The 23,620-nt window shown below is 46.5% G+C and overlaps 1 protein-coding gene across 2 annotated transcripts in view; it reads left to right on the forward strand.

Moving 5' to 3' along the window:
* Window positions 1-23,620, forward strand: part of GRAMD4 (GRAM domain containing 4) — a 165,457-nt gene that overhangs the window by 39,959 nt on the left and 101,878 nt on the right. For both annotated transcript variants that reach the window (XM_044280227.1, XM_044280228.1), the window contains exon 2: window positions 278-485. In XM_044280227.1, the coding sequence (XP_044136162.1) occupies window positions 278-485 (208 nt within the window). The remainder of the gene's footprint in view (window positions 1-277; window positions 486-23,620) is intronic.

The following is a 23,620-nucleotide window of genomic DNA, read 5'->3' on the forward strand; positions in this document are numbered from 1 at the left end:
ATTTTAGCTTTGGGCCATGTAAACACGGCAGAGTGAGGAATGGGTAAATGCTTACTAAACAATCTTCCTTCCACATGGGTGAAGATAGAATGGATTTTTTTTTAAAGTCAGGAGAACTTTAATTATCCAGCCTGGTAAAGTTTGCAGCCAGTGTTAATCTGTCACATGCTTTACTTGGGCGTGGAGTTTGGAAAGTTAAGTATGTGCAGCCAGACAATGCCTGCAATGCTGAAGCTTTGCCTGTTTTCTAAATGTCTTCCTTTTTTCCACCTTACAGCGACATAAACAGTCATGTTAAAGTGAAGCAGAAAGGTGCCGTGCAGAACATGCTAAGGAGACTGGACAAGATCAGGTTCAGAGGTCCGAAGAGAGAAGAGTTCCCGTACTTAGCCGAGTCTCCCAATGCTTCTGATACAGAATATGGCGATGAAATCACCCTGAAAATAACTCGATCATCAAAAGAAAATGAAGATTTGAAGGACCCTGTGAGTGCTTGCTTTTGTAACCCACAATTTGGCATTGTTCTTTTCTTTTGTAAGTGACCCTGGACAGGGGTACATACAGAAGGGGCCTTTTTGCAAGAACAATTTGTTTATTTCCTTGCTGTCTAATAGTTTATCTTAAAGCACACCTCTTATGTTTCTCTAGCAAGAATTATGAAGTTCATTAGCTCAGGTCCTTACATGCAGTCTACTAGACAATAGGAACATTCTTACTGCTTTAAAGGCAATCTGTCGGCCCCCCAAACTAGAGTTAGTGGTGTATAGTTTAAGTGGTGCTGAGTTCGGCTATGTAATTTTTATCTTCATACTTAATTGCATTCTGATGCTGTGCTCCCACAAACCAGCAGTAAAATACATTGACAGGGCTCCTGAGCTCATTCATATAATGGAGAGTACTAGTGAGTTACCGATATTATCGGTTTTTAAAGTTATCGGTATCTAACCATGCCAATAATGCGTCCAGCGCGCCCCTGTTCCCTCAGCAGCACAGGAGAGGAGTAGTCGCTCTTTCCCTCCCGCCTGTGCCGCACTGCCAAAGAGGAGAGACGGGAGGAGGAGGGGCAGGCGCACTGCGCCACCAATGATAATTAACGCTAATACAAATACGGAAGGCGGTGCCCATCCTATATGACAGGAAGCTGCGATCAGCGGCAGTTAACCCCTCAGATGCCGCACTTGAGGGGTTAACTGCTGCCGCTGATCGCAGCTCCCTGTTAGAGGCAGGGTGCCGGCTATGTGGTTCTGCGCCGACACACCCGCCTCCTGTATTAAACGTTAATTATTATTGGTGGCGCAGTGCACCCTCCCCAGTATTAAAATCATTGGTGGCGCTGTGCGCCCCCACCCCCCCAGTATTAAAATCATTAGTGGCGCTGTGCGCCCCCACCCCCCCAGTATTAAAATCATTGGTGGCGCAGTGGGCCCCCAACCCCCCAATATTAAAGTCATTGTTGGTAGTGGCCACAGGGTCCCCTCCTCTTCATTGGTGGCATTAGCAGCTTCTGATCGGAGCCCCAGCAGTGTAATCTTGGGGCTCCGATCAGTTACCATGGCAGCTAGGACGCTACTGAAGCCCTGGCTGCCATGGTAATCTCCCTGCTGCTGTGTGTACTATCCACAGGACAGCAGGGAGAGTGTGAAATCCTATTCACCCTAATAGAGCTCTATTAGGGTGAATAGGACAGGGATTAAAAGATCCCAGGTTCTAGCCTCTAAGGGGGGAAATGGTTATTAAATAAAAAGTTTAAAATACATAAAAAAGTAAAAAAAAAAAAAAAACACCTAAATATTACGTGTAAATCACCCCCTTTCCCAATTTTACATATAAAATATATAAATAAACATATCGCATATTGCCACGTCTGACAAGTCTAAACTATTAAAATATTTTAAAAAATAAAATAAAATCTATGTGCTGAGCGCCATAAAAAAATAAATAAAAATAATGCACATAATATCGGTATAAGTTATCGACCCGAAAGTTCACAGGTTATTGGTATCAGTATCTGATCTAAAAAATCAATATCGGTCGATCCTTCGAGAGGACTCAAAGAAAGGTCCTTTCAATGTATTTTACTGCAGGTTTGTCGGAGTGTCAGAATGCAGGTAAGTATGAAGATAGTAGTGCCCCTGTGCAGCTGTACAGGTTGCACCAGTGCTGTAGGGTTGAACCAATGTATACCCCTGACTCTGGGCACACACTTTTGAGTTTTGGAGTAATCTCTAATTTCACTGCTTTTAATTTGTGTTATTGAACAGTGGGAGTGATGCATAATGACTAGTGTTGACAAAATCGAGCTTCGGATCCTAGATCTGAAGTCAATTAGTTCAAAACTTCGTTTGAATGCTGTACGGAGATTCGTCTCCATACAGCATTCAAATGTATGGGCTTTGGCAAGGCAAATTCATTATTAACAAAGTCTTGTGGGACTTCGATGAATAACTTAGGGATTTGATATTTAAACTTGGATCCGAAGTCTGCTTAGGTACTGACGTGACAGCCGGTACTGAAGCAGACTTCAGATCCATGTTGTAAAATGGATTTCAAGCTTAAAAATCGATGGCCAAAGGTATTCACTTAAGTCTCTTTCTGTTCACCTCGCCGGAGCCCATGCGTTTTAATGCTGTGCGGAGACGGGTCTACGTACATCATTAAAACGAAGTTTTGAGCCAATCGACTTCGACAATTCGCTCAACACTAATAATGACAAATGCTGTATGGGTGTTGTGCTCCTCAGTAAGCAGGCTGCAACTTGACAAGAGAGATGTACATCGGCTACTAACATTTTAGAGGCAAAAGAAAGTGTACCCAGAATTCCATGCTCTCAGTTTCAATGCACCTGACCAGTCATGTTGGCTCTTGCTTATCTTTTGAAATATTGTTATCTTTAAATTAGGTCTATCTCCTTTTGTGAGTATAAAGGCTTTTTTAGACTGCCTGATATTCGGACAGGACGAGCACTGATGGACATTAAACACGTTGATTGACACTCGTTAGTACTGGCTGATTACACAGGCAGGTTACCGCTGTCATTCCTCCCTCATTCAGTTCTATTGATTATCGGCAGCACATCTCTGATGTGTGATGCAAATCAGCTGACAGACAAGCGTTTGCTCATTTATTGTCTGATTGGCAGCATGATTATGGCCCAAACATCATTCTTTCTAATAGAGCCCTTATCAATTATTGCCTCTGGTAGTCTGGTTCTGGTTGTGTAGTTTATCCTGGTTCTGGTTGTGTAGTTTATTCTGGTTCTGGTTGTGTAGTTTATTCTGGTTCTGGTTGTGTAGTTTATTCTGGTTCTGGTTGTGTAGTTTATTCTGGTTCTGGTTGTGTAGTTTATTCTGGTTCTGGTTGTGTAGTTTATTCTGGTTCTGGTTGTGTAGTTTATTCTGGTTCTGGTTGTGTAGTTTATCCTGGTTCTGGTTGTGTAGTTTATTCTGGTTCTGGTTGTGTAGTTTATTCTGGTTGTGTAGTTTATTCTGGTTCTGGTTGTGTAGTGTATTCTGGTTCTGGTTGTGTAGTTTATCCTGGTTCTGGTTGTGTAGTTTATCCTGGTTCTGGTTGTGTAGTTTATCCTGGTTCTGGTTGTGTAGTTTATTCTGGTTCTGGTTGTGTAGTTTATCCTGGTTCTGGTTGTGTAGTTTATTCTGGTTCTGGTTGTGTAGTTTATTCTGGTTCTGGTTGTGTAGTTTATTCTGGTTCTGGTTGTGTAGTTTATCCTGGTTCTGGTTGTGTAGTTTATTCTGGTTCTGGTTGTGTAGTTTGTTCTGGTTGTGTAGTTTGCTCTGGGTTCTGGCCCGTACAGTTTAGCTACTGTGTATAAATATGGTATTTACAAGGCTCAGTTGCTTTACATTCTGAATATTGCATGATGTTTAGGTATAGCAGGTGTGCTGGCACATATATCCAGGGATGGGACCTAACTGCAAGGGTCCCTGTGTGAAGTGTCTGAACATATGCACTATTACCAGATCATACTCGTGTATAGGACACCTGCAACGCTCATGCCTCACAAGTGCTACCACACACTAAACCAATGCATCCCAAGCCTGAGCAAATTACCTAAAAGTGAGGGAAAGTGTTTTTTCTTTGGGTAATAAGACATAAACCTTTTTATTATCCAGTCACAGCATGGACATTTAAGGGGTATTCTGGTTACCATAAATATAACTTATGTTTTAGACTAAATCATCATCAATAATTACCTAATATAATGTAAACTTTAAATATCTACCGTTCAGCAGTTATAAAAGTAGTCTTCTCTCTCCGCTACCCACTGTGTTTCCTCATAAATTACCATGGCATCGACCTGTAGTTCTGAGCCTTTGTTAGGTCGAGCATGCTCAGTGTGTTGCTATCAATTCTGTAGCTAAGGGTACATGCACACGTTCAGGATTCATGTGCGGAGAATCCGCACTGAAATCCGCAGGTGTTCGCAGGCAAATCTGTGTGGTCAATCCGCATTAATTGGTGCGGATTTGCGTGCGGATTCGGTTCGGATTTTCCGCATGCGGATTTTACTAAGTGAATGAAGAAAATCCGGTCAGGAAAAATAAAATAAATTGACATGCTGCGGATTTTAAAATCCGCCCGGAAAAAATCTGCATCATGTGCATTAAGAATTTCAAATTCTCATAGAATACAATGTACATGACCTACGGTGCGGATTTTCCGCACGCAAATCTGTGCGGAAAATCCGCACACAATCCTGATCGGGTGCATTTAGCCTAAATGTCTTGTGAAACAAAGGGAGTGTCAGTGCTGGTGATTACTGAGTAGAGGGGGCGTGGCCGGACTGTATATCAGGCAGCCAATCAGTAAACATCAGTACTCACAGCAGGAAAGCTAGGGATTGTGGGGATTGTAGTTCTGTGAGAGAAGATCAGGCGCCATGATACTCTCAGGGTGTTGCAGGCTCACACAGGAACAGGACAAATGGATTGCAAGGTAAAATAAAGCTCTGGTTATATGTGTAGGTATGGGTTCTTGTTGGGTTGCAGCCTTAATGCAGTTTTTCAAAAATTAAGTTACTTTACTGGAATACCCCTTTAAATTGTCATGTCCCCCGACATAGGCTGTACACTTTAGATGGCAGGGTAAAATCAGGAGATTTGTCTGATATAGATCTAATGTGTATGGCCAGCTTAAGATAATTCCATCACAGTCTAAAGGTGCATTTACACATACCGAGGAGCAACTGATTGTTGGAAAGGAAGTGTTAAGTGGGCTGCTTGTTAAGTAGGCAGCAGAGTACTGTTTAGACTGCACGACCTGCTGTCCGGAAATGATGACTGAGATGTCCGCACCTATGATCATTTCACTCGATGAACGAGCGTCTCATCAAGTTATCTTCAGCACATTTAGGCGGGCGGATTAGAATAGTCAGCCCAAATATCAGGCCGTGTAAATCCACCTTACGGGTCCTGCTCAAACAAGCACCAATCGATGATATATGAAGTGTGTCAGCGCTAATTTTTATTTTCCATATGCCTCCCCAACGACACTAAGCAGGAGGTACCTGCCTCCCAGGGACAGGAAACAACTTGGAGAAACAAAGGTTTAAAAGCTTCCTCCCCTTTACCTTGTCCAGTTGTTTCCTGTCCCTTGGGATAAAGTGGAGAAATGCGTCAGGGGTTCCCTCCTGCTCAGGATCTCGCTAAGCCTTGGTGTGAGTTGCCCTGACGGGTGTCAGGAGGGCTGATGTCAGGCGACGGGCTCCGGGATGAGATAAGGGTCCTTCCGTCCGCCTTAGCCCAAGTCCTGCGTGTGGCAGGCAGCTCTGGGTATTGGTGCGCCTTCTGGTAAGGTTGCTGGGGGAGGAAGCCGGCATAGCATCGCTCCAGGGCCTGAGACTCGTGATAATGAGCCTCCTCCTGGGTTAGTTTTTTTCTATGTGCACTTGGGGTCATTTTTTGTGGTGAAGGTTCCCCTTCTTTTTAAATCAGCCCCTTGCTGAGGGAGTTAATTCTTTATTGTAGGGCAGAGATGCCAGCAAAAGTGGGAAACCTTTTATTAACCGCCTCCGGACCGCCTAACGCAGATGTGCGGTCCGGAGGCGGCAGCCCTGCGCACGACGACGCATATACGCGTCATCTCGCGAGGGCCGGGATTTCCTGTGAACGCGCGCACACAGGCACACGCGCTCACAGGAACGGAAGGTAAGCGAGTGGATCTCCAGCCTGCCAGCGGCGATCGCTCGCTGGCAGGATGGAGATCTGATTTTTTTAACCCCTAACAGGTATATTAGACGCTGTTTTGATAACAGCGTCTAATATACCTGCTACCTGGTCCTCTGGTGGTCCCTTTTGTTAGGATCGACCACCAGAGGACACAGGCAGCTCAGTACAGTCGCACCAAACACCACACTACACTACACCCCCCCCCCCCGTCACTTATTAACCCCTTATAAACCCCTGATCACCCATGATCACCCCATATAAACTCCCTGATCACCCCCCTGTCATTGATCACCCCCCTGTCAGGCTCCGTTCAGACGTCCGTATGATTTTTACGGATCCATGGATCGGATCCGCAAAACACATGCGGACGTTTGAATGGAGCCTTACAGGGGGGGTGATCAATGACAGGCGGGTAATCACCCATATACACACCCTGATCACCCCCTGTCATTGATCACCCCCTGTAAGGCTCCATTCAGACGTCCGCATGTGTTTTGCGGATCCGATCCATGTATCCATGGATCCGTAAAAATCATACGGACGTCTGAATGGAGCCTTACAGGGGGGGTGATCAATGACAGGGGGGTGATCACCTATATACACTCCCTGTCATTGATCACCCCCCTGTAAGGCTCCATTCAGACGTCCGTATGATTTTTACGGATACATGGATCGGATCCGCAAAACACATGCGGCCGTCTGAATGGAGCCTTACAGGGGGGTGATCACCCATATACACTCCCTGATCACCCCCCTGTCATTGATCACCCCCCTGTCATTGATCACCCCCCTGTAAGGCTCCATTCAGACGTCCGCATGTGTTTTGCGGATCCGATCCATGGATCCGTAAAAATCATACGGACGTCTGAATGGAGCCCTACAGGGGGGGGGGTGATCAATGACAGGGGGGTAATCACCCTGATCACCCCCTGTCATTGATCACCCCCCTGTAAGGCTCCATTCAGACGTCCGCATGTGTTTTGCGGATCCGATCCATGTATCAGTGGATCCGTAAAAATCATACGGACGTCTGAATGGAGCCTTACCAGGGGGGTGATCAGGGAGTCTATATGGGTGATCACCCCCCTGTCATTGATCACCTCCCCCTGTAAGGCTCCATTCAGACATTTTTTTTGGCCCAAGTTAGCGGAAATATATATATTTTTTTGTTTGTTTTTTCTTACAAAGTCTCACATTCCACTAACTTGTGTCAAAAAATAAAATCTCACATGAACTCACCATACCCCTCACGGAATCCAAATGCGTAAACATTTTTAGACATTTATATTCCAGACTTCTTCTCACGCTTTAGGGCCCCTAAAAAGACAGGGTAGTATAAATACCCCACATGTGACCCCATTTCAGAAAGAAGACACCCCAAGGTATTCACTGAGGGGCATATTGAGTCCATGAAAGATTGAAATTTTTGTCCTAAGTTAGCGGAAAGTGAGACTTTGTGAGAAAAAACAAAAAAAAAATCAATTTCCGCTAACTTATGCAAAAAAATAATAATTCTATGAACTCGCCAGGCCCCTCATTGAATACCTTGGGGTGTCTTCTTTCCAAAGTGGGGTCACATGTGGGGTATTTACACTGCCCTGGCTTTTTAGGGGCCCGAAAGTGTGAGAAGAAGTCTGGGATCCAAATGTCTAAAAATGCCCTCCTAAAAGGAATTTGGGCCCCTTTGCGCATCTAGGCTGCAAAAAAGTGTCACACATGTGGTATCGCCGTACTCAGGAGAAGTTGGGGAATGTGTTTTGGGGTGTCATTTTACATATACCCATGCTGGGTGAGAAAAATATCTTGGTCAAATGCCAACTTTGTATAAAAAAAATGGGAAAAGTTGTCTTTTGCCAAGATATTTCTCTCACCCAGCATGGGTATATGTAAAATGACACCCCAAAACACATTCCCCAACTTCTCCTGAGTACGGCGATACCAGATGTGTGACACTTTTTTGCAGCCAAGGTGGGCAAAGGGGCACATATTCCAAAGTGCACCTTTCAGATTTCGCAGGCCATTTTTTACACATTTTGATTGCAAAGTTCTTCTCACACATATGGGCCCCTAAATTGCCAGGGCAGTATAACTTCCCCACAAGTGACCCCATTTTGGAAAGAAGACCCCCCAAGGTATTCCGTGAGGGGCATGGCGAGTTCCTAGAATTTTTTATTTTTTGTGGAATATGAGACTTTGTAAGAAAAAAAAAAATTAAAATAAAAATCATCATTTTCCGCTAACTTGTGACAAAAAATAAAAAGTTCTATGAACTCACTATGCCCATCAGCGAATACCTTAGGGTGTCTACTTTCCGAAATGGGGTCATTTGTGGGGGTTTTCTACTGTCTGGGCATTGTAGAACCTCAGGAAACATGACAGGTGCTCAGAAAGTCAGAGCTGCTTCAAAAAGCGGAAATTCACATTTTTGTACCATAGTTTGTAAACGCTATAACTTTTACCCAAACCATTTTTTTTTTTTATCAGACATGTAGAACAATAAATTTAGCGAAAAATGTATATATGGATGTCGTTTTTTTTGCAAAATTTTACAGCTGAAAGTGAAAAATGTCATTTTTTTGCAAAAAAATCGTTACATTTCGATTTAATAACAAAAAATGTAAAAATGTCAGCAGCAATGAAATACCACCAAATGAAAGCTCTATTAGTGAGAAGAAAAGGAGGTAAAATTCATTTGGGTGGTAAGTTGCATGACAGAGCGATAAACGGTGAAAGTAGTGTAGTGCCGAAGTGTAAAAAGTGCTCTGGTCATGAAGGGGGTTTTAGCTAGCGGGGCTGAAGTGGTTAAAGAAAAAAAGTGCCATCTGCAAGAAGCAGTTAGCCGGCCATGTAGAAAAAAAACCTTTGCCAATAGTGTACAGATAAGATCATGTGTGAGGAAGCCCCATCTCTGGTGGATAGCCTAAAATCTCTTATAATAGAGGAAGTTAGCACCGCCATTGAAGCAAAGATGGCTGTAATCCCTCAGAAGCCCTCTACTTCCAGATCTAATCCTGAAGCACAAAAAATTCAAAAAAATGGCTGACTCTCAGTAAGTAATTTGCATATAACTTTACTAATTCAAGTATATAATACAACACACTAAGAAACAATACATAAATATGAATAAAAATCACCTGAATTCATACACCCGATTATATGATCACGACCCCTTTAAATGCGGAGCTCTCGCATATATAATGTTCATATAAAAAATTCATATATTTAACAACTTGAAAAAGTCCAGCTTCACTTGCTAAAGTAGAAAAAAGTATCTTTATTTCAGCGACTTTGTAAAAATAACAGGACAAATTGTTACACGTTTCGGACCATTTTAGTGGGGGTCCTTCTTCATGACAATACAAGACTTAAAGGGCTTCTGTCACCCCACTAAAGTCTTTATTATTATTTTTTTGGGCTACTTATAATCCCTATACTGCGATATATCAATCTATAATGCTATTACTCATTTTGGTTCAGTAGTTAATTCAAAAAATGGACTTTTATAATATACAAATTACCTGTCTACCAGCAAGTAGGGCGGCTACTTGCTGGTAGCAGCCGCATCCTCCTTTCATAAAGACGCCCCCTCCTCATGTTGATTGACAGGGCCAGCGAACGCTCTCGTCCTCTGCTGGCCCTGTCTGCATTCAAAATCTGGCGCCTGCGCCGTACCTGTCTTCAGTCGGCGCAGGCGCACTAAGAGGAGGACGCTCGCTCGGTCGCTCCATCCTCAATGCACCTGCGACGATGACATCACATCTACACCTGGCGCACTGAGGAAGGAGCGGCCGAGCGAGCGTCGTCCTCTCAGTGTGCCTGCGTCAACTGAAGACAGGTACGGCGCAGGCGCTAGATTTTGAACGCAGACAGGGCCAGCAGATGACGAGCGCGTTCACTGCCCCTGTCAATCAACATGAGGAGGGGGCGTCTTTATGAAAGGAGGATGCAGCTGCTACCAGCAAGTAGCCGCCCTACTTGCTGGTAGACAGGTAATTTGCATATTATAAAAGTCAGTTTTTTTTTAATTTAACTACTGAACCAAAATGAGTAATAGCATTATAGATTGATATATCGCAGTATAGGGATTATAAGTAGCCCAAAAAAAAAAAAAAAGACTTTAGTGGGGTGACAGAAGCCCTTTAACTGACCATGCTATATATACCATCCCCCCACATCCACACCAATAAGGCTCCTAATTAGGAACAGGTGAAGGGGGAGGCACAAACAGCATGATTTAAAATCACATGTAATACTAGAAAAAATTGTACAAATATATGTGCTTCATTTAAACTTCATAAAAATACATATAAGTAAAAATTCAATATCATTAAAGCAGCACAATGCATTGGCACAACACAAAAGTGGATACATAAAAATGATATGCTATTAATATTGCAGAATAAGATCACATCTTCTCTTTAAACCCTGCGGATAGCGTGTGGCCAACTGGAACATCCAGTAAGCCTCCCTATTTAATAATTTCCTTCTATGATCGCCTCCTCTCTCAGGGGCCATCACTCTATACCCTGTGCACACAATCCGGATGTGTCCCCACCATGACACCTGCCAGGTGTATATGTTTTGAGCACATGATAATCAGTAAATGTTTTAGATCTGAGGATGGCACGACGCTGCTATGGTGGGAGGATCTGTGGATGGTACGACACTGCTATTGGGGGGGGGGGAGGGGGAATCTGTGGATGACACTGCTATGGGGGGGGGGGGGATCTGTGGATGACACATAGCATCTTATGCTATGTGTCATCCACAGATTCCCCCCCCCCCCCCATAATAGTGTCCCTGTGTAGTGAATGACCCCCAATACAGGGGGTGGGGGTCAGCATCTTGTTTTGTAATGACAGCGGGGCCCGGTGCGGTAACTGTATTGTACTACACTGAGCCCCGCTCACTGTTGTAATCATATAGGCAATGTTAAACTGTAAATTTATTCATCCAGGTTGTAGTACAGTACTTACTACTAGCTTCCCTAGCAGGCAGGAGGCCGGGCGGGAGGCGGCAACGTAACTCACTACGCCTGCTTCATTTATAAAGTGGGCGGAGCAGGCGCGTGACGTAGTGAGTTACGCTGCCGCCTTCTGCCTGCTATGGAAGTAAGTAGTAAGTACCGTACTACAACCTGGATGAATGAATTGACAATTTAACATTGCCTATGTGATTACTACAGTGAGCGGGGCTCAGTGTAGTAGAATACAGTTACTGCACCGGGTCTCGCTGCCATTACAAAACAAGATATAGGCCCCTCCTCCCTCCCGCTGATGCATACGCCAGCTGCGCTGTGTAGCAGCGCTCCAGCGATGTATCAGTGTAAAATTGCAGCATTCGCCCCATAAGACGCAGTACTATTTTTGTTCGTTTTTTGGGGGGAGGAGTGCTTCTTATAGGGCAAAAAATACGGTATATAGCATGGTCAGTTAAGTCTTGTATTGTCATGAAGAATGACCCCCCACTTAAATGGTCCGAAAAGCTTAACAATTTGTCCGGTTATTCTTACAAAGTCGCTGAAATAAAGATACTTTTTTTTTCTACTTTGGCAATTGAAGCTGGACTTTTTCAAGTTGTTGAATCTGTGATTGCCAGCACTTTCCAGGGGCTGCATCCACGCTCATGGCAAAGGAATACAGGTGCATAAAAAAATTTTTAAAACACTGTTTCCGTGTCTTGTAGTTCTTCACTTTGGTGTGCAGTTAGTAGTGTCAGTTGATATTTGTCAATTGTATCTCTCTTCGGTGTTGGGCTACTTTCACACTGGCGTTTTGGCTTTCTGTTTGTGAGATCCGTTCAGGGCTCTCACAAGCGGTCCAAAACGGATCAGTTTTGCCCTAATGCATTCTGAATGGAAAAGGATCCGCTCAGAATGCATCAGTTTGCCTCAGTTCTGTCTCCATTCCGCTCTGGAGGCGGACACCAAAACGCTGCCTGCATCGTTTTGCTGTCTGCCTGACGAAGCGGAGCCAAACGGATCCGTCCTGGCACACAATGTAAGTCAATGGAGACGGATCTTTTTTCTCTGACACAATCTGGCACAATAGAAAACTGATCCATCCCCCATTGACTTTCAATAGTGTTCAAGACATTAATACAACCGGATCCGTTCATGATTGATGCATGCGGTTGTATAATTGTATCGGAAGCGTTTTTGCAGATCCATGACGGATCCGCAAAAACCGGTAGTGTGAAAGGAGCCTTAACCGAATTGTAAGGTTCTCTTAATTGGTAACAAACTTATAAAACATCCTAACAGTCTTCTCCAATCTTCCCTTGTAGTTAAATGGCTTATTGTATTGTTTGCCAGTTAACTTGTATGTAATGCGCATATATTATATTTAGGGATCGACCGATATTGATTTTTTAGGGCCGATACCGATAATTTGTGAACTTTCAGGCCGATAGCCGATAATTTATACCGATATTCTGGGAATTTTCATTTTTGAAAAAAAAAATTAAAATTCCCACAAATCTGCTGATAATTAATGTTTATTGTTAATGTGTATTTTTTTTTTTTGTAAATCTTTCTTTTTCATTTATACTTAATATTTTGGGGTTTTATTTTATTTTTTGTAACTTTTTTTTTTATTTATGTTATATTTTTTTTTTTTTTACTAACTTTTAGCCCCCTTAGGGACTAGAACCCTTGTCCTATTCACCCTGATAGAGCTCTATCAGGGTGAATAGGAGCTCACACTGTCCCTGCTGCTGTGTGCTTTGTGCACACAGCAGCATGGAGCTTATCATGGCAGCCAGGGCTTCAATAGCGTCCTGGCAGCCATGGTAACCGATCGGAGCCCCAGCATTACACTGCTGGGGCACCGATCGGAGGAGCAGGGGAGAGGGGATCCTGTGGAGGGGCGCACTGCGCCACCAATGCTTAATACTTGGGGGGGCGCACTGCGCCACCAATGTCTAATACTGGGGGGAGGGGGGCGCACTGCGCCACCAATGAAGATTAATCTATCATTTATTCATATACAGGAGGCGGGAGCTGGCTGCAGAATGACATAGCCGGCTCCCGACCTCTATGAGCTGTAGCGGGACCTGAGGGGTTAACTACCGCAGATCGCAGCTACAGCTCATAGAGGTCGGGAGCCGGCTATGTCATTCTGCAGCCAGCTCCCGCCTCCTGTATATGAATAAATGATAGATTAATCTTCATTGGTGGCGCAGTGGCCATAGCTCCTCCCCTCCTCCTGTCCCCTGTCCTCCCACTGGTGGCAGCGGCAGCAGCAGCACAGGGGGAGGAGACACTGCTTCCTTCTTCCCTGTGCTACTAAGGGGAACACGGACAGCGCTGTCAGCAGCGCGATCTGTGTTCCCCATACGCTATCGGAATATCGGCAAAATAAATACCGATAGCGTTCAAAATCCTCAATATCGGCCGATAATATCGGTAAATCCGATAATCGGTTGATCCCTAATTAGTAAAGCGCTTTCTTTAATCAATAGTTATCAGCAATGCTTCATGTATTTGTTACTCACAGATCCTGATACAATGAGCGTTCGTCTACCACATACAAACCTTGTTACATGCCAGTATCGATTCTGTCAAACAACAAAACCACAGTAGCCTATATAAACCAATAGGGCGGCACGAAAAGCGGGAGGCGGCGTTCCAGCTATTCTCCTGGGATCAAAAACGCTAGTTAAAAGTTAAATTTCAGCAGTCCATCTAAAAGGAGAAGAAAATGCCCTGGCGGATTTTCTGAGCAGAAAGAGTCTGAAACCAGGAGAGTGGTCTTTAAACAAGAAGATATATTCCGCGCAATATGCAGCAGATGGGGAACCCCAATCTTGGACCTCTTTGCTTCCAGAACAAATAGGCAGGTAGATCAATTCTATTCTCTATCCTACAATGACAATCCTTTGAGAGTAGATGCATTTTCAGGGCCTTGGCCGGTAGGAATGCTTTATGCCCTAAGTAATTCTGGATTTCCTGCAGAAAGGTGGATTAGGGGTCAGTACCCTAAAGGTCCAGGTGGCGGCCCTTAGCGCCTTCATGGATGTGAAATTAGCTGACATAGGTTTAATCAGACGTTTCTTTAAGGGAGCCTATAGATTAAAGCCATTGGTTAGATCCACTGTTCCTCCTTGGGACCTTAATCTGGTGCTCTCGGTACTCATAGATCCTCATTTTTAGCCCATTAATGAAATCCCTCTTAGGTTACTCTCCCTAAAGACCGCTTTCCTGATTGCTATTACCTCATCTAGGAGATTGGGGGAGATCCAGGCACTATCTTGCAGACCACCATATCTAACCGTCCTGGAGGACAGAATAGTGTTTTTTGTTTTTTTTTTTTGGTTGTTTTTTTTAGTTTTTTTTAAACTGTAGATTTAGATTTTATTAGCACATTACGTGCACATTTTTCAATAATACAGAAATAAAGAAAAAGAACAAAGTGATGCAGCATAGTTCGTACAGAGTCCACAGTGGACCATTGAGATGTAAAAAAGGCACAGAGACAGCGCCTTGTCTACTAATGTATCACAAAAAACTCAGGACACTGGATAAGACAACTGACAGAACACAAAGGGAAAGGGATGGATGGGGAAAAGTAAGAACAGGGATGATGGGGGTGGGGAGGGTCCTTAGGGGGATGTCGAATAGGTATCCCATGGAAGCCAGATCGCTTGGAACGATTCCACAGTGGTATTAAGGAATGCTGTGAGATAGTCCATGGACCCTGGCCAGTAGCGTGGACTTGGTGGGAGGGTAGTCTGTTTCCAGGATTTAGTGATCAAGGTTTTAGCTGCGGTACATAGGGAGAGGAACAGTCTGGAAGATCACTTGCTCAGCCTGGAGGTGGTAAGTTGAGTAGGTAGACCTTTGGGTTCAGCGTTATAGGGGATATGAAAAGGGAGAGAGCCACATCTTTTACCTCTTCCCAAAATGGGGTAATGCTAGGGCATGTCCAGAAAATGTGGTACAAGGAGCCTACATCGTTCAAGCCCTGCCAGCAGACAGACGGATCAGTGGGGTTTATACAATGTAGGAGAGCAGGAGTATACCAGTGCATTAGCAACTTGTACTGGGTCTCCTTGTACGTGGTGCAAATAGAGGAATTGGCTTCTCTGTTCCATTTGGTCTGCCAGGCACTGCGAGAAAGAGGTGATCCAAGGGCAGTGGCCCATTTATCCATGTACGCATGGTGGGGGATCTCGCCCTCCGCATATGTGGCCAAGAGGCGGTAAATGAGTGAAATCGGTCCCCTTGTTCCGGTGCCTAATTGGCATAGACGTTCAAATGGAGTAGGAAGTGACACCTTAAGTGATCCAAAAGCAGTACTCGCATAATGACGAACCTGGAGATAGTGGAGTCTCTGTCGTCTGTACTTTCGATTGCTCCTGGAGCTGCGCAAAGGATCTAAGTGTCAAAGTAGCAACATCTACAATGTCCGCTAAGAAAACGAGACCTGACGACGACCAGACCTGGACCATAGAGGTGGTTAAGCTAGAGGGGATAGATGGATTGGAGAGGAAGGAGATCATGGAGGAGTGCTGGGAAGCTAAGGCAAATCGGCAGTGGCAGGTTTCCCATATATGCTTGGTAAATGCCATGGGCCCCAGAAAGGGAGTGTGGGGGGCAACAGGTGTCTGTTGCCATAGTAGTGTGTTTGGATGAATCTGAGCAGGCCAGAGCTTTTCAACTTCCACCCATTTGGTGTATGCCTGTTGGGACGCCCAAAATGGCATGACACGTAGATGAGAAGCCCAGTAATAGTGCAAGATATTGGAGACCAATAGGCTGGCTCTGTCTGTGGCTGCAAACATGACCTTGTGGGGGATGCAGTGGCGTTTACCTTGCCAAATGAAATCGAAAATGGCCTGTTGGAGGAGGCGTAGTTCTGACATGGGGTCCGCACAAAGTAGTAGAGCAATTTCGGGCGGAGAGACATCTTGACTGCTGCTATGCGGCCTAAGAGAGATATGTACAGGGGTTTCCATTTAGGGAGGAGGGACTTAAGCTCTCGAAAGAGGGGAGGGAAGTTACAGGGAGGCGTACGTAGGAATAATATAAACCTCCAGGTACTTTAGCGAGGCATCCGACCAACGATTAGGGAAGTTACTTCGAAGCAGTGCTAGGTCACGGGTGGGTATAGAAATGGGCAGGGCCTGTCTTAGAAGTATTAAAGGGATTCTGTCACCAGGTTTCACCCCCTCCAGATAAAAATATGGTTATCTTCAGGGAGCTTTAACCATTCCTAATGTGGTCTTATAAATGTAATCTGTAGGCTCATTTTGCTAAAAATACGCTATTACTAACCTGTCATTCATAAAAATAAGGTGCCCAAGGGGATGTAAATGGATCGAAGCTGCTGCCTGCACCCGCCGCCGTTCGTGCCCAGCTCCGCCTTTCCCGACCTCAGCGCCGCCTCATAATCTTCTGTGACGCCTCCCGCTCTCCCTCCCTCCCCCCTCCTCATGCTGTACGATCGCTGTGACGCCTCCCCCTTCCTCCTGCTGTAACATCGCTGTGACGCCTCCCGCTCTCCCTCCCCCCTCCTCCTGCTGTAATCGCTGTTACAGCAGGAGGAGGGGGGAGGGAGGGAGAGCGGGAGGCGTCACAGAAGATTATGAGGCGGCGCTGAGGTTCGGGAAAGGCGGAGCTGGGCACGAACGGCGGCGGGTGCGGGCAGCAGCTCGGATCCATTTACATCCCCTTGGGCACCTTATTTTTATGAATGACAGGTTAGTAATAGCGTATTTTTAGCAAAATGAGCCTACAGATTACATTTATAAGACCACATTAGGAATGATTAAAGCTCCCTGAACATAACCATATTTTTATCTGGAGGGGGTGAAACCTGGTGACAGTATCCCTTTAACCTTATATACTGAGAGGGCACCGTATTGTGATAAGGCTTTTTGTAGATTAGAAAGTGTGATATGGGGATTGGTCAGGGTATGGAGGACATCGTCCGCATAAAAGGAAATCTTAAATTCCTTGTCCGTACTTTAAGTCCCTGGATGTCAAGGTTCAGCCATATGTGTGATGCCAGGGGTTCTATACATAGTGCAAAGATAAGCGGTGAGAATGGGCAACCCTGACGCGTTCCATTAGAAATATTAAACGGAGTGGAGGAGCAGAAAGGCAGCTTGATAAGCACCGAGGGGGCAGAGTAGAGGCTGAAAATGGCTTGTAAAAAGGGTCACGTGATACCGTAGGTTCGAAGGGTTTCGAATAAGGACCAGTCGAAGGCCTTCTCTGCGCCAAGACTTAAAACTACTGTGGGGGACGCTATGCGAGTCACCACATAAATTAAATTAATTACCTGGCGAGTGTTATCTCCACCTTGACGGTAAGAGATATATACCCCACCTGATCTTTATGAACCAGGGTGGGGAGCCACACAGGGTGGCGAGAATGCAAGTAAAGATTTTTAGATCTGTGTTAGCGCAATCATGTGCATCTTTACCTGTCTTGTGGATGACTACAATGTGGGATGACGGGATTGGGTAACCTAATAAAAACGAGTTAAGTAAGACCAGGAGGCGAGGGGAGAGCTCTGATTGAAACGTTTTGTAGTACAAGTCTGTGAACCCATCAGGTCCTGAGGATTTGTCTGGGGGGAGAGTTTTGATCATGTCCCCTAGTTCCTCAGCTCATATGGGGCAGTTCAGAGAGGCAGACGCCTCCGTGAGAGCCTGGACAATTTACAAAAGGATAGGTAATCCCGTATGTGGGGTAGCGGTGGAGTGTGCGGGTGTTTGCTGGCGAGGTTATATAATTTAGAGTAATAATCAGGAAAGCATTGGGCTATCGCTTTGCGATGGTATTGGGGGCAGACAGTTGTGTCTTTCACCGCCTGGGGAGTATATTTGGAGGCAGAGTCCCGTAGCTGATGGGACAAAATGGTGTGGGCTTTGTTTCCCTTCTCATAATGTCTCTACTTGGAGTAGAGCAGCATGAGTTCCACATTATGTATGAAGGCATCCTTCAGTTTTGCGCGGGTCTCCACTAACTCCATGAGGAGAGAAAGGCTTGGCTTAGGGCTCAATCGGGATTGTAGCGAGTTAATTTGAGCCGTGCGCTCCCGAACCCATTCTATGTGGGGGGGGGGGGAGATCACCGCTGGTTCCGCGGTCAGAGAATGGGGAGTGAGCGGGAGTGGGGTCAGCGTATTGCTGCATGGAGGGGGTAGCCCCTATGTCTTCTTCAAATTCCAAAGAGGAGCAGGGAGCACTGCAACTATATTATTTAAATCTGGAGGGAGAGAGCCGGGGGGAGGGGGGGGGGGATGGTAGAGGTGGGTCAGAGTGATTCTTCTGGACACTGACCTGTGGGGGCACTTCTTCTGTAGCTAGTGCGCCAGCACATGCGGGCACCATCTTGGATGCTGAGCCCACGTCTGGGGTTGTGGTGGAGAGGCTGGAGGCTGAATGACTTCTGTGGCCTCACTGATCGGGGCTGGCTGAACCCCTGTTGCAGGGGAATCTGTAAGCGCCTGTCTCTCATTGCAGTGCTGTGGGAGCGCGTCTGTCGGAGCTGCCAGGTCGGGCAGAGAAGATGGCGGTGCGTTCTGTCCTGAGCGCAGGACAAAGCCCCAGAGCTTCCCGCGATGCAGGGAGTCTGGAGGAGGTAGGGCCGCTTGCGGGAGCTGCTTGGGCTGTTTCTTGCCCATGTGGGGAGCAGTTCTCCGGGCTTGGTGCCTCTGGTATGGCGGCTTGGTGGCGGAGCTCAGCGCTCACATGTCCTGCTCCATGAACGGCTAGGCCACGCCCCAGGACAGAATATTTTTAAGTAGGGCTGCAGCTAACGATTATTTGAATAATCGATTAGTTGCCGATTAATTTCTACGATTAATCGGGAAAAACGACAAAATTACAAAACAGAGAGGTTAATATGATCTTACTTGAAAAATTATGTTCAAAGGCCATATTAAAACAAATTGTGGACGACACTATTATGGGGGATCTGTGGACGACACTATTATGGGGGATCTGTGGATGACACTATTATGGGGGATCTGTGGACGACACTATTATGGGGGATCTGTGGACGACACTATTATGGGGGATCTGTGGACGACACTATTATGGGGGATCTGTGGACGACACTATTATGGGGGATCTGTGGACGACACTATTATGGGGGATCTGTGGACGACACTATTATGGGGGATCTGTGGACGACACTATTATGGGGGATCTGTGGACGACACTATTATGGGGGATCTGTGGACGACACTATTATGGGGGATCTGTGGACGACACTATTATGGGGGATCTGTGGACGGCGTAGTTATGGAGAGGGGAATCTGTGGGCGGCGTAGTTATGGAGAGGGGAATCTGTGGGCGGCGTAGTTATGGAGAGGGGAATCTGTGGGCGGCGTAGTTATGGAGAGGGGGATCTGTGGGCGGCGTAGTTATGGAGAGGGGGATCTGTGGGCGGCGTAGTTATGGAGAGGGGAATCTGTGGGCGGCGTAGTTATGGAGAGGGGGATCTGTGGGTGGCGCAGTTATGGAGAGGGGGATATGTGCACTGTTATGGGCATAACAGTGCACAGATCCCCCTTCCCATAGCAGTGCCATACACAGACCCCCCCTCCTCCCCATAGCAGTGCTATACACAGACCCCCCTCCCCATAGCAGTGCCATAGACAGATCCTCCCTCCTCCCCATAGCAGTGCTATACACAGACCCCCCTCCCCATAGCAGTGCCATACACAGACCCCCCCTCCTCCCCATAGCAGTGCTATACACAGACCCCCCTCCCCATAGCAGTGCCATAGACAGATCCTCCCCCCGCCCCATAACAGCCCCGGCCCCGATGCTTATAAGTCGGACTAATCACTGCATCTTTATTTTACCTTTTTACAATGACGCTCCTGTAACAGCCAGGCAGAGCGGACGGCGGCGTAACGTCACTCACTCATGTGACGCACCTGCTCCGCCCACTTCATGAATGAAGAAGGCGGAGCAGGCGTGTCACGTGAGTGAGTGACGTTACGCCGCCGTCCGCTCTGCCTGGCTGTTACAGGAGCGTCATTGTAAAAAGGTAAAATAAAGATGCAGCGCCCGCCCGCATAGCAACGAATCGGCGATTATTCGATAACTGGATTCGTCGACAACGAATCCAGTTATCGAATATAATCGATTACATCGATTAATCGTTGCAGCCCTAGTTTCCAGGACGTCCCTCCATGACAGTACCCACTGGAGGATGTCCTATTGGATCTCTGTAGGGACAGGAAGCGTGAGAGGTTAAAAGGCCCCTCCCCTACCCTCCCACCAGTGTTCTTCCTGTCCCTACAGGGATAGGAGGCAGTGAGTGGATCCCTGCTAAATGTAGGGAGCGAACACTAGGCCGAGGCTGGTCGGGGGGCTCTTGCCTCTCCTCTTCAGCCTCCGTGGGGCCTAAAAGCCAGCACCCCTCTGGGAAGGGGTCCCCTAGCTTGTCCGGTACCTTTTTTTCCTGAGCAGGCCGCAGGTACCTGGACGCTGAGCGGCTTCTCCGACGGAGCTCTGCGCTCAGCAGCGGCTCCGCCCTCCTCTATGACGCGATCGGCGTCACTTCCTGTGCGACCCGGAAGTGACGCGTCCAAGATGGCGGCGCGCATACATGCTGGAGGCCTCGATTTGGGGCCTCGCATGTGGGGTTGATTTTTCTATGGAAGAGTCCCCCAGAAGAGGAGGCGGTCCCGGCGGCGATGAGGGGAGGGCCTGTAAGGTAGGAACCTTATTTAAATGCTATGATGTGTGCTTATGTGGCGGTTGCATCATGGAGGCCCAAGGTGTGAGCAAGCTAGATGCGGTTGCTGACCCCCTCGTCCAGGGTAATGTAAGTAGTATCCGGCTGGCAGGTGTATAGTTCCCCCTAGGCTGGTTCTTATATCTCCTTCTCCCCCTATTAAGGTGGAAAAGGAGGCGGGACATAGACCGCATGGAGACACTAAGAAAAAAGCTAAGAAGTGTGCGACATGCACAAAAAAGCTGTCTGAATCGTATAGAAAGGCCCTCTGCATGGATTGCTTAGCAAGAATCCTGAAGGAAGAACAACCATCCTTTCTGGAAGAGCTGAGAACCATCGTCAGGGAGGAAGTACAGGCGGCCGGAATGAATCAGCCCCCTTCTCTTCCAGTTCCCGCTTCCCCTCCGTCCAAGCGTACCAGGGTACACTTAGTATCGGATTCAGAGGAAGAAACCGGGTACCCTTCAGACGATCTGGAGGATCAGATCCCCCCGTCGGTGTCAGAGGAGCCTAGGAAATACCTGTTTTCCTCGGATCAGCTGGACTCGCTCCTTACTGCAGTAAGGCAGACCATGGCAGTGGAGGAGGAGGAGCCGAAACGTTCTATACAGGACGAGATGTTCGGCGGATTAAGGGCCAGGAAAAGAAAGATTTTCCCGGTGAATTCTTACCTTCAAGATCTGATCAAAGAGGAATGGGAAGAAGGTGACAAAAAACTCTATATTCCCAGAGAATTCAAGAGCAGACTGGCCTTCAATCCAGAGGAGACTAAACTTTGGGATGAAATTCCAAAAGTCGACATCCAGGTGGCCAAGGTGGTGAAGAAGACATCTATTCCATTCGAGGATTCTTCACAATTAAAAGATCCCATGGACCGGAAAATGGATGGACTCCTGAAGAAGGCCTGGGAATCCTCAGCGGCCACTATTAATGCTAACATTTCAGCAACCTCAGTGGCTCGAGCAATGTGCTTATGGCTGGAGCAACTGGAGGAGCATCTCAAGATAAAGACCTCCAGGGAGGAAATTCTTGAGTCCTTACCCTTATTAAAATTTGCTGCATCCTTCATGGCGGACGCCTCAGCAGAGTCCATTCGTTTCGCTGCCAGGAACGACGCTCTTACGAACACCGCAAGACGGGCCCTCTGGCTCAAATCCTGGACGGGAGACATTGCCTCTAAAAACAAATTATGCGCAATTCCCTTCACCGGAACATACCTTTTCGGCCAGGTCCTCGATTCCATTCTGGAAAGCGCAGCCGATAAAAAGAAAGGGTTTCCAGAGGAAAAAGCAAAAAAACCTGTGCAGCCCTTTCGTAAGACCTCCAAACAGTATACACCCTCAGAGAGAGGGAAAGGTAAAACAGGTAGATGGAGCTACCCTAAAGGAGGGAGAGGTAGGGGTTTCCTCTTCAATCCCAGCTCAGGCCCAAATAAGCAATGACATCAGGCCAGTAGGGGGCAGGCTCCGCTTATTTTGGGAATCCTGGACTCGGATTACCCAAAACCAGTGGATCCTAAAGACCATCCGAGAAGGGGTAAAATTAGATTTCCGTGGTCCTCCCCCGGAAAGATTCCTGGTTACAAAAGTCCATTCAGTGAGTCAGCAGAATCAATTAGGTCTGGACGTGCAGAAACTACTAAAATTAAATGCTATCGTCCAGGTTCCGAAAAATCAGAAATTTCTAGGTCACTACTCAAGTCTCTTTCTAATAAAGAAACCAGACGGATCCTTCAGGACAATTATCAATTTGAAGTCCCTGAACAAATCAATAACCTATCAAAAATTCAAGATGGAATCCATAAAGTCGGCAATTCCATTGATTTCAGAGGGAGACCTCCTATGCACCTTGGACCTGAAGGATGCGTATTACCACATCCCGATTCACCCCCTACACCAGAAATATCTCAGGTTTGCAGTCATTCAGGAGGGGACGGTTCTTCATTATCAATTCCAGTGTCTCCCCTTTGGAATCTCTTCAGCCCCTCGAATCTTTACAAAAGTCATCACGGAAATTGTGGCACATTTGAGAAAGCAGCAAATAAGGATTGTTCCATATTTGGACGATTTTCTTCTTATAGCCAACACGAAACAAGATCTAGAGGACAGTATTCATCAGACCTTAGCCCTCTTCAAGGATCTAGGTTGGGTGATAAATTACCCCAAATCCGACCTGGTACCAAACACCAAAAAACAGTTCTTAGGGGTTCTCCTGGACACAGAAAGTCAGTTCTCCTTCCTTCCAGAATCCAAACAGGAGACAATAAGGAGAAAGATATTGGCCTTCCAGAAACAGAAGCGTCATACTTTAAGGGAGGCAATGAAGATCCTTGGCTTAATGACTTCATGCATCTCAGTGATCCCGTGGGCCCAGTTCCATTCCAGGAGCCTACAGTCCGCAGTGCTGGCAGCTTGGGACAGGGATCATCAGTCCTTGGACTCGGAGGTAACACTTACAGAGCGGTGTCTAGATTCTCTATCCTGGTGGACCAATCCCGGAAACCTAAAGAAGGGGGTTGCCTGGAACCTTTCTCCTTCTATAATCATCACCACGGATGCAAGCCAGTGGGGTTGGGGGGCCCATCTGGAAGGACATGTCTTCCAGGGCAAATGGTCCACCCTGGACAGCCGCAGATCATCAAACTACAGGGAGCTGAAGGCGGTATGGAAGACACTAACGTCAGCCGAATATATTCTCTCCAACCACCACATCAGAGTGCTGTCAGACAACA

The sequence above is a fragment of the Bufo gargarizans genome, chromosome 2, assembly GCF_014858855.1.
Source record: "Bufo gargarizans isolate SCDJY-AF-19 chromosome 2, ASM1485885v1, whole genome shotgun sequence".
NCBI classification, from domain to species: Eukaryota; Metazoa; Chordata; class Amphibia; order Anura; family Bufonidae; genus Bufo; species Bufo gargarizans.